Source organism: Penaeus vannamei, chromosome 22 (genome assembly GCF_042767895.1).
Source record: "Penaeus vannamei isolate JL-2024 chromosome 22, ASM4276789v1, whole genome shotgun sequence".
Lineage (NCBI taxonomy): Eukaryota > Metazoa > Arthropoda > Malacostraca > Decapoda > Penaeidae > Penaeus > Penaeus vannamei.
The window spans coordinates 12,167,975-12,180,166 of record NC_091570.1 but is presented as its reverse complement, the minus strand read 5'-3'; the positions used below and the strand labels follow the sequence as shown (position 1 = coordinate 12,180,166).

General features: G+C 34.1%; 1 protein-coding gene across 7 annotated transcripts in view; it reads right to left on the bottom strand.

The window, feature by feature from the left end:
* Positions 1-385: 385 nt before the first annotated feature.
* rush (rush hour) overlaps positions 386-12,192 on the bottom strand; it is a 37,090-nt gene continuing 25,283 nt past the window's right edge. For all 7 annotated transcript variants that reach the window (XM_027382565.2, XM_070136569.1, XM_027382566.2 and 4 more), the window contains 2 exons: positions 11,489-11,580; positions 386-5,314 (listed from right to left, as the gene is read on the bottom strand). In XM_027382565.2, the coding sequence (XP_027238366.1) occupies positions 5,174-5,314; positions 11,489-11,580 (233 nt within the window). In that variant the 3' untranslated portion in view covers positions 386-5,173. The remainder of the gene's footprint in view (positions 5,315-11,488; positions 11,581-12,192) is intronic.

The following is a 12,192-nucleotide window of genomic DNA, read 5'->3' as shown; positions in this document are numbered from 1 at the left end:
AATTGATCTTAATATTGACAATTCTTAAGCACTTTATTCTCTTTTTTTTATATGGTAAGGTAAAAATTTCAGATTTAATTATACCATCAGAAAGGCAAATGAAATGTATAAATAAATACTACATTTGTTAGAGAGAAACACACATATGCAGACACAGACACAAAGATACATACACAAATACTCATGAACGTGAACTTTTGCATTATTCATTCAATTCTTGCTGAAAAAGAAAATGGACCCGTCATAAAATAATCGAAACCAGACTTGAGACATAAAGCATGTATGAGAGTAGTGAGGATTTAAAAAATATATATGTTGTTTTTAATTCAATTTTCAGATTTTGTTCCAAAGAATGCATGCTATTTAGGTTTAAGTAAAACAAGAATAAAAAGGTAAGCATATATTATCAAAGGAATTAGGAAGTTTGAATTTATATACCATCATGGAAGACACAACTTTCCAATCATATATAAGATGATAGCATATACAATATATCAGCTGTATGAATATCCACAAATAAAATAATACATTAAAAACAACCATGTGATATTTTAAAGCAATTATGCTTCTTAAAATGCAACAGTAAAAAAGCTTGTTATTACTAAGTCAGGACTAAAAACTTCTGACAGTTCTGAGCCAAACTTCCTGCACCTGAACTTCTAGGATTTGGTGCCTCTATTTTTGCTCTGCTTTAGCAATTATCAGTTAATGATCAGTAACATACAGTGTTGTTAACATTACTCTGCAACATCATGTAATCAACAGCATATGAGGTGTCTTTAGTGTTTGCTTTACACTGAAAATGAACAACTCAAATGTTGCTCTTTTATAACACAATTTATGTCTCTAAGGCCTACTCTGCACTGGCAGTTAACAGCACATGATCAATTGCTTAAATGCTGTTTTGTACTGCACCAGCACAGGATCTACATCATGAAAGGTGCTTCACATGCTTACATTTTACTGTTAATTGTTCAAGTAGTTCAAAGTAAATAATCTGTAGTTATAATTAGTCTCACAAATTGATTTGCAACAATAACTGACCAACAGCATAAATAGTAATTATAATGCATGTCCTGCTTTAGCAGATAACAGTAAATTATTAATAGCATTTATGATGAGTTGCTCTGCAATTGGCAGGAAACACTATAGTAGCAGCTTCTATTCCAGATTAATGTGTTGACCTGTGAAGGCAATTCGTCACTGACTGTAACAGGTTATTCCAAAACAGCTTGAGATTACACTGCCATTTGGAGAGTGCCAAGAGTACTTAAACTGACCAAAAAGGGCAACCTTTCCTGTGCAACAGGTGCAATGGAATGTCAGTTATATGAATGAATATAAAAAAGCAAACAAAGAATAAAAAGAAAAAGAAAAGTCCTGACTTGCATTATAAAACCATATATTAAACCACGAAATATACAATATCACTTTTCTCTCTCTTCATACAAGGCACAGTCTCTGGAGGGCACATGTTATGATTCTACAAACTATAATGCCAGCCTTACCTCAATTTGTTTCCATTATGAGCAAGTAATTACTATTTTGTTTTATTCTTTGATGATGGTAATATTCATTAATCGTGAAATAAAGCAATGTGTTTCTATGTTGAAGCCTCCTATGAACAAGTTATCTATCGTGAAAGCCTCCAAAAAACAGAACTCCCTCTATAATGATACCCACAAAAAGAAACAAGATTTTAAAGAGATTTTGTGAGTGTATAAGTGTGAATGTGTGTTGTGTATGTGTCAATGATTCAGTGAGTGTACACACTAGGGTAAGTTTATGCTTGAATGCATGTCTTTGTGGATGTTCAATTGTTTGAGTGTGGGAGATAGTGAGAAAAAACAGGAAGCAAGTGGTTTACAAGTTGGACACATTTATTCTTTTACATTTTGATGAAGTAAACAGAAATCAGAGAAATGAGTGGGTATGGGTGGAGGAAGATAGAATATGTTACTAGGCTTTCTAGCACAAAGACCTTGACACATGGTATAAAAACTATTTATACTATTTTAAAATCAACTCAGACAGTTATCCATGTGTTTAGCATGAAGGAATATTACCCGAGTTTAAAGTAAAGGCAGTCTATGTGCTCTTAAGGCAATACTATACTACTCTCACTAACTTGGTGCAGTAGCCATGCTCTAAAAGCAATTGGCTAGTTCACATAAGATGTTCATGAAGTTTCCCGTCCTTACCGTGCTTTGTGTTTGTAATCTGCTACTTAAATTCAATTTACACCAAAACATTTTACAAATATGGTGGTCCCGTGCCCCTCCATAAAAAAAAAAATGGATACCATGCCAAGTTAGTGCAAGAGCAGTACAACACATAAGCTTTTGTCGTTATTCACTACTGGCATGTGGCAGATAAGAGAATAAAAAAAAGAATGATCATGGTGATATAACAAATCCTACCAGAACAAGATCAATGCTCATTTTCCTTATTGTGATCAACATGTCTTTTAAACCATACTTTTCTAAAAAGTGGACACTAACTCTACTAGTGAACAATGAACTGAAATAATATTTATATATTTATATATATGTATATATAAATGAATGTGCAAATAATCTGTCCCTAATCAATATGCAAGAAAAAAAATCATACTAGATATACACACTATAACTCATTCAGACTGTTTTGTTTGTACAGATCTAGAAAAAATCCAAGCTTTAAATCAACTATAGTTTCATACCTGAAAATAAAGACATGTCTAAGCTGCCAGATAATATTCAAAAGTAACATTGCTCATGATTCCTATGCTTTTTACTTTTTTTGAGGGAAAAAATCAGTTCTAATCAGCAAACATTAATCATAACACTGAAAGTCTATAAATGCATGTGATTGATCTGTATCACAAGCCCGTCTGATTAAGAGTTACTGAGAATGATTAGCAATGTTGAACTTAATGATGGGCAAACTAATATATGTCTTCCATATCAACATCAAGTAATAGCATTATCCGTAAAAAAAGTGAGAGGTGTAAACCAAAATCATTCAGTGTAACTTTTTAAAAGTTAATTCTATCAATAAAATTCATGTTTTCCAAATCTTGAGTAACCTCTGATATTCCTATTCTGGATATTCATAATTGCCACAAAAAACGGAATGATATGTTTAAAAATCAAAAAATGCTTTTAGTGATGGAAAAAAATCCAGTTGACCGTTTCCCATAAAATATCCCAATTTTTTTTCCATGACAGAAATTTGGACAATATAGATTCCTTAAATCACATCAGAGATTGCAAGGTGAGTATTTAATGCTACAAATTCATGAATAATGTTCCAATTTATTTCTAAATGATTGTAAAGACTGTAAGGTAGTGATGCACAATGACACAGAACACGAAAATAAAGATACAGCTTCAAAATTTGAAAGAAAACTGAAGAGGAAGTAAGAAAAGAGGAAAGAATCTTTCACAAACTGTCTTCGCTAAATGTCTCTTAAACAATAAACATGATTCATATGAAATAACGAACAGGATGCATGATATAATGTAAAAAAAAAAGAAAGAAAAAAAGTGTCAACTCTTAAAAAAAGGTAACTTATGTATTCAACATCATCTGATTTCTTACCCCTATTAAAGGCAGACATCTTTTTCCTTAGTCACATGGTGACCTATTGTACCACTATCTATAGCTCTGTCCAATATTAAACACATTTCTTAACAGTACAAAACACAGAACAATGCAAAATATCAAGGTATCTCCAAAGCAAATGGTTAAATTAAAGTGTTTTATATGAATAATCAAAAATTAATATACAACTGCAGATATATATTGTTCAGGAAACAAAGATGAATGTGAATAATATGGTTTTACAAGAACCCTGCAATTAACTTCAGACCTCTGATCCTAGTACACAATAAAGAACAAAATATGCTAGCATCTCATGCATGCAGAAGCAACAATGCATATGATTACAAATACAGTAAAAGCTCTTTTGATTATCTATTATTCTTTCTTTCAATATATTTAATAAAATTCAAGGACTATGCAATTTCCATCTCCTAAATTAGTCAATGAAATAAAACCTCACATTCAATCACATTTAAAAACAGTAATAAAAAGAAACATTGACAAGCAGTTTAACCTGAAACAGATTTTTTTTAAAGGACAAAATGTAAGGAAGTACAAATTAAGAATACTTTGATCTCCTAGCAAGTAAAAATTTACCAAAGCTTCCCATGCAACTGTATTGTGTTAGGCAAAGACCACTACAAGAAAGGATGACAGCAGAGGAATCAAATATAAAATGTATGGTGATGGACAGAAAAAAAGGTTCCAGTTCCAATTCCCAAACTTAGTATTCCTTATATAATGATGGTCAACTAAAAAGAAAAAAATGTCTTAGGAGATGCATCTAACTTGAGTATAATGTAGTTAAACTGATAAAAAAAAAACTACTGGACACATGGAGGGAGATAATATTTGCAAGTCACCAACAGCCAAATCACTGAAAATTGTAACAAACCATATTGTGATCCCATGCATAAAATATATCTATTGGTATACAAAATAAAACATGTATGCACACTGATCGCAAGGAAGCTGATTTTAAGAAGCCAGCTTCTTCAACTACTATCACATTTATCACTCTTGTTGCACATGCAGTTACATTGACACATTTTCTTCTCTCAGTCAGTCTGCACATACAACATGTAAGGAACTGAAATGTGTGTATGTGTGTGTGTGTGTGGGGGAAATATGTATGGGAAAGTGAAAGCAGATGAGAAGAGAGACAAGTGAGAATGGTTGTGGGTCTGTGTTTAAGTTTGTGAGTGAGTGTAAATGTAAGCTTATGTCTCTAGGAAAAAGGCAATCAAGGAAATCTAATCAAAGGCACATACACTCATACTAATATCATCCACTACACTCCTGTTTGAGATATATAATAACTGGATCACAATCCTCTATGCCTTTATTCATCTTTGTTCATGGTAACTCCTGTACCCAATTTTACCTTATACTACTTCAGTATTACCCGACACCCAAGGATTTAAGGCTGTTCATGATTCTTTAATATTATGCAATGATTGGAGCAGTAAAAGTCATTCCATGCCAGTGAGAAAATCCCCTATTGCTATTGTCCACATCCAAAAAATTTCCTAATACTAATTTTTCTGAGAGCTGGTGATTTGGTGTTACTGTAAGGCCACTTTTACATCTATTCAGTAGGATTAGGGGTTGCATCAACAGTAGAGGCATCGCTGGCAGCTGGTGTCTCCACGGCTGAGGAGCCAGAGGCATCTAGCATGGTTGAAGCTTCGCCATTACTTGCTTCACCCCCTTCGTAGAATGTCATCGTCTGCAATGATACATCACATTTAGAAGGAAACATACGGTGAGTCAGATTAAGATACAATAAAGAGGAAATTCTCCAGTAAGCATTTATCCACAAAAACATGAAGACAGAAATCTCTGAGAAAGTAAGTCATTGAAAATAAGTCAATAAAAATGAGGAGTTATCAGAAAATTCCTAAAAGATAGAGTATATTATATGGATTAAGTAATGTCTTCTTTTGGTTAGAAAGAGAACATTCATTACTGCACTTTGGCTATAAGCAAATGTATGATACACAACTAACATGAGAACTTCTAGCTTATAAAGCACAATAACATAGGTAATGAGTGAAAATCATAATATACAAGTCTAGTTTAAGAAAGGTCTACAGAGAGTAAGTATAGTTAATTAAAAAATGTAATTAGTTCATCTTCAGGATCTACATGTTCAAGTAATAACTGTTTTCCCTTCTCATCTAAATATTAATATAATCAAATACAACAAACACACAATTAAACAAAGAAAAAGTCAGATAAAATGTTTTCTTTGTTCATATATTCCAGAAAATCATCACTTGTCCATTTTTTCTTAGTAAATCTGTTATACAGAAGAAAGGTATACATGAGTATGGGTAACTTCATAATGCAAAAGAAGTTTTCACTTAAACCTTCATCACCCTTATAATTCTGATGAAATTTTGAATGAAATGTGTCAATTATATCTCCTGCATTGTGATACCACACATTCTCATTCATATCTTCTACACCTGGGAAAATGAGCTAAGTATGACATGAAAGAAGTAAGCTGGGAGACTTACTATAGGTTTACTTAATATATGTAAGTGAAATTCACTCCGTTTCCACAGTGGTAATAACACTGCATATTGCCTACTGAACTGGTGTCCAAAGCGATGTCAAGAGGGGGTAGAACAATTGTTCAAGATATTATCTCCAAAAGGAATAACAAGAATGCACATGCCTCAAAACAAGGTTAACCCACTGGATCCGGATGCTTCACTGCCATCACATGGCCCAAAATATGGGCATTAGGCTTACACACAAACACTTGTGTGCGGTGACATGACTCTATGCCTCCCCTTTGCAATGTTATTTTCTCTTTTTCTGCATAAGCACTTTAGCTTTTAAGCATTTCCCAAAGTCTATATTAGTCATTTGATTTGCTTTATCCAGATGGTAATAGACTGTTTTCCTGGTAAATCCGTAAGTCAGTGCAAAAATAATAACAATAAGTAACATTTTGTGTAATTTTTTTTCCTTATAAATTTTTGTAATAAAACCTGCCCTGCCAGGCAGGAACAGAATCCTGAATATGAAAATGGTGTCCTCCCTGGAGCTGGCGCTCTTCTAGCTATGGCTCACAGTCAACACGTTCCAAAGTTGTTTATCAATAGAAATACTGCAAAATCCCCTTCCTAAATACCAAAAGAGTCTACTCCCCCTCCAAGAGGTTTGTGCACTCATGGCGAGCCTTTCCCATCAACCCAGCCTTCAACTGAAATGCTCACAATGGCAAGGTCGCGTTACCCCAGCCTAAAGCTAAAATTTTCCCATGGTGGCATGTTCATGGTACCTGCCCCACAAGTCAAATTTTTCATGATGCAATGGTCACATCATCCAGATCATAGGGGTTCAAAGATGTTAATGTGTAAAATATGGGATGCTAATTAGTAACTCATGCATTAAGAAGGCAAATTATTCAATAATGATAGGATAAATATGAAAAGTCAACCACAAAAACGTAATTAAATGAATATGAAAAAATAAAAATAATAGTAATATTCACAATATGTAAAGATGTATGTCTTTTCACTTACACACATACACACACATAGAGTACGTGTGTGTGTGTGTGTGTGTGTGTGTGTGTGTGTGTGTGTGTGTGTGTGTGTGTGTGTGTGTGTGTGTGTGTGTGTGTGTGTGTGTGTGTGTGGTGTGTGTGGTGTGTGTGTGTGTGTGTGTGTGTGTGTGTGTGTGTGTGTGTGTGTGTGTGTGTGTGTGTGTGTGTGTGTGTGTGTGTGTGTGTGTGTGTGTGTGTGTGTGTGGTGTGTGTGGTGTGTGTGTGTGCCTGGTGTGTGTGTGTGTCTGGTGTGTGTGTGTGTGTGGTGTGTGTGGTGTGTGTGTGTGTGTGTGTGTGTGTGCATGTGGTGTGTGTGTGTGGTGTGTGTGTGTGGTGTGTGTGTGGTGTGTGTGTGCATGGTGTGTGTGTGTAAGGTGTGTGTGTGTAAGGTGTGTGTGTGTATGGTGTGTGTGTGTATGGTGTGTGTGTGTGTGTATGGTGTGTGTGTGTGTGTGTGTGTGTGTGTGTGTGTGTGTGTGTGTGTGTGTGTGTGTGTGTGTGTGTGTGTGTGTGTGTGTGTGTGTGTGTGTGTGTGTGTGTGTGTGTGTGTGTGGTGTGTGTGGTGTGTGTGTGTGGTGTGTGTGTGTGTGGTGTGTGTGTGGTGTGTGTGTGTGGTGTGTGTGTGTGGTGTGTGTGTGGTGTGTGTGTGTGGTGTGTGTGTGTGGTGTGTGTGTGGTGGTGTGTGTGTGGTGTGTGTGTGTGGTGTGTGTGTGTGGTGTGTGTGTGTGGTGTGTGTGTGGTGTGTGTGTGGTGGTGTGTGTGTGGTGGTGTGTGTGTGGTGGTGTGTGTGTGGTGTGTGTGTGGTGTGTGTGTGCTCATAATAGTCTATATCTGTCATTTTACATGTCTAAGTGAGTGTAAATGTGCTTGTCTGTTTTAGTGTGTATCTGGATTTGAGTATGTTGGGGTTTGAGAGTTTGTCCATGTCTGTTTATGTGGTACTTTTTGGGGCTGGGATCCTTGAATGCTAAATGACAGAAAACTGCATAAATTGCTACTCTTACATAGTCAACAAAGTATATACAAATCATTTTACATTTGCACAAGATGAGAACAAAAAGGGAACCACACAAAAAAATCCCAATATTCTGCATCTAAATACTGAATTTCAAAATGCATTTCTAAAAGGTGCCATATGCACTCAGCTGAACTGCGCAAACTGCCTGCACAAACTAGTACTTGCCCTGATCCTTGCCGCTTACCAGCATAAAAAGACAAAACACTATAATTTTAAAGTCAATAACATTGATAATAGTAACAATACTAATAGCATTTGAAAAGTATTTTTTCCAAAAACTAAAGGAATGGGGATATCAGGCAAGGCCATGTGGGTCCTAACAACTGACTCTGTTGGTGACTGAGCACTTGAGGAGCCACCTGTGTGCAACAAAATTCACATAAATCTACATTGAACAGTACATGTACCCTCCCTATGGGTTAGCAGATCACCATAGAATAAGTGATATTACAATTTACAGCTTCTAAATTTAGACCATCAGCCCTCTTCTCACTATGGATACAGATGTAAAATGATAGTGAGGGGGAAAAAAATTGCTTCTGCTACCCATTGTGGATCCCAGCCCCAAAGTCCAATTTCATCAGTATGTTGTTACCTGTTATAGGCACAACCTTAACTACATTAAACTGGCTGCAGCACTCTACATGCACTAGTCAAAGGGCATACAATTTTCACAAATTCTACGAGAAAGGCTGCATAAAGTGATTAATGCAAATTCTGTAAACAACAAATTATAAAAAAAAGTGACAAAGTCATTTCCACAAAGGCCGCAATTTGTATGAAAAAAACTCACATGTCAAAACAGTCTGGCGACACAATTTTGAGCTGAGGTTGAAGAATGCAGCAAAGACAAAAGAAGGAAGACCAACCAAAATTATTCTCTAAAAGAACCATTTGATTGTAGAAAAATTGACAAGATAAGGTTGTGCATCACAAAAAAGTACCAAGGTTTCTTGGACAATGCTATCAAGTTGACTAAAAAAGTATTGGAAAATTCCTCCATCCTTATATTTTTTCTTCAATAACTATCAGACTGAAAAGAAGTCCATAAACAAATGCCCAACTGTAACCACGATACCCAGACCAAGTTCACTTGCACTGGCCTGCATCAAGAGTTACAGATTGGAAAAGAGAAAGCCAACCAGGGCAATTTTTCCTGCAAGGAAACAACAACTATATCAGTTAAAAAAAAAGAAAAAGAAAGAAAAAAACGAAACGAATAAACAAATAGGTGAATAAAATGAAAATCAAATTAAAGACCAGACATCCAAGATACTGAATATTACTGCTACAAAAAAGAAAAAAAAATACTACAGGACAGTGAGAAAAAGAGAGAGAGGAAGCTTTACATAACATAATACTTTAGCTCCATGGATAATACAAGAGGTTTGCTAAAATATATGAAAAAAGCTGTGGCTACTTCAAAACAGAAACTAGAAAAAAATAAAAATAAAAAATAAAAAATGGGAAAATAAATGAATATACAAAAATAGGAGGAAAACAAAAATCTTTAAAAATCTCGCTTTAGTTCACTTGTTTGTATCTCTATAAGGGAAACATTTCATTTTCTGACAACTAACAAAATCCATTCACATGGTCATACATTTTTCACTCTGTGTCACAGTCATAAATGTCATATATAAGACTGCATCTGCAGCGTCCTTATCTACAGTTTCTTGCAATTTGTTAAAAACTTTTTGCTGCCAAACTTTTATTAGAATATAGATAATTATTGCTATTATTGCAGTAATTATCAAAATTATCATTATAATTATCATTTTATTATTATTATTATCATCATTATTGAGTAATTTGAAGTTTAAGCTATCTATTAAACTTGTTAACATGCATGTGCAACCCACTGTCAAATAGGTAAAATGCCAAATAATTTTTTTTATTCTATTTTGTAATTCTTCAATTTCCCATTTTTGAAGTAATGAAGATATTTTACAATGAGACACATGCGGAAATTATATAAGATTATACAGATAGGTCTAATATCAATTTCTACTATAGTTATAATTATAGTAATGATAAAAATAGTTATCTTCATCATAATCATCATCGATCATTAATATTACTAATATTGAAGATAAAAGAATATCTAATATTCCAGCAAATATGGAGCTTTATCTGATGGATTACTCGTTGCTTATCAAAATGTACACAAATACGTATGTTTTGCTCTGGTTGCCACTCTGTGCTCCGACAGTGTTTATTTGCCTGTCAGCATTTTGATAACTTCAAAAACATGTATTCTTATTATTCTTACAAATGCTTTTCACAAATTAACAAAATAATCTTGGTCTAATAAGATTCTAAAGGTGCATGTAAGTCATGTACAGTAAGTTATCACCCATATTTCATTACTGCGCATGGTGCCATTTGTGTTACATTTCATGATGTCATTTGTAGTGTATTTTTAGGATGATCATCACCCTCCAAGAACTGGTTTGCATCAAATTTGAGATCAAGAGATTCCTATTGATATCTGCAGACAAAATATAATGGGAATAGTCAAAGTAAATAATGAATAAACACAATATGAATGTACTATTATTATCATAATCACCATTATTGCCACAGTCACTGCTATTATCATTGTCATTGTTATCATTATCATCCTTTATTATCATCATTATCAATAAGCTATGGTGAGTATTACCATTATATGAATAATCACTTTAATAATAATCATATAGCTTAATAGTGATGCAGAATTCAATTAAGTGAATTATGGAAATGCAGTAAAATATTAGTTTTTAGGAAATGTAACCCATAATTCTAGCTGTGATGTCACCTTGGGTGTAAGCTATTCAGATTTCAATTGCTATTATAACCATATTATTTCTTATAAATGTAAATAAACCATAGTGCCAAAGGACACTCTCTGAGACAACTGGTTTTGATCAAACTGTCCAATACTTTGACTCAGTGGGTTTTCATACACTCGACAGCACTGATAGTCTGTCTGCGAAACTAGAAACAACTGCAAATATTTGGCGCTGTAGATAAAGCCTATGGATGAATTCTGTAAGTACTGCTGAACCCCCCTTCTACAAATTATTCTTTAGAAGCTTAATAAATCTTCATAAAATTTCTAGCCTTAATAAAATGTATCATATGTAAATTTTAAAAATTGTTTTGACTATTTTTGCTTTCCTATAAATCCAATCATACTTAAAGTCTTACACTCTTTCATTCAATCACTTGTGTCCTGCATCTTTACAAGAAAGTTTCCCCAATTGCTCCATTATCATCCATATCCAAAGTAAACACCTTTCAGGACCTTACTTAATGAATGATGAGAAACCAGGACATACCTCAGTTGGAGACTGAGGTGACTGCAGTGAAGGGTCATCTGTGTCGTCATCTGAGTCATCATCTCCGGAAGAGTCATTTCGTTCCTTCATACCTGTAACAATAATGTTTTCTGTTAGTTTTGCATACAAAATGTACTTGAAATTCCTGTGATTCACATGGGAAAGGGAGAATTCATCACTCCACATCTGAAAGCAGCAGAGGAAAAGCAATTTGCGAGCACCTCTCGCAAAATACTTTTTTCATGCACCATTTTCTAGCCTTCTTTTCACTATTTCCAATTACTATTCCTTTATAATCTTCATAGTTTTTAATAAAGTTCTGGCTGATAAAAAGCATAAAAATATATATAATAAATAATTCAAAGATAGTTCATAATGAAACAGGGGAGGTCTGGTCTTTCTTTCAAGACAAAGATAAGGAAGCCCAAAAACAGGAACAGGATTGTAAGCCATTTATGATAGAGCACCTAAACAAATAATTGATAAATAATAATAAACAAAAAAATGAAAATAAAGGAATGATTGGCAAGGTTTACTGTTCCCCATAGTTTTCCTATTATACATAAATATCTGCTAATATAACATAACTGACATTCACCATAAGAATCAATGAAAACACAAATAAATGACAGGGATGAGTATTTGCATTACATGTTGTTTGAAAATTATGGTATTTATACATGATCAGGACATCACTTGACAAA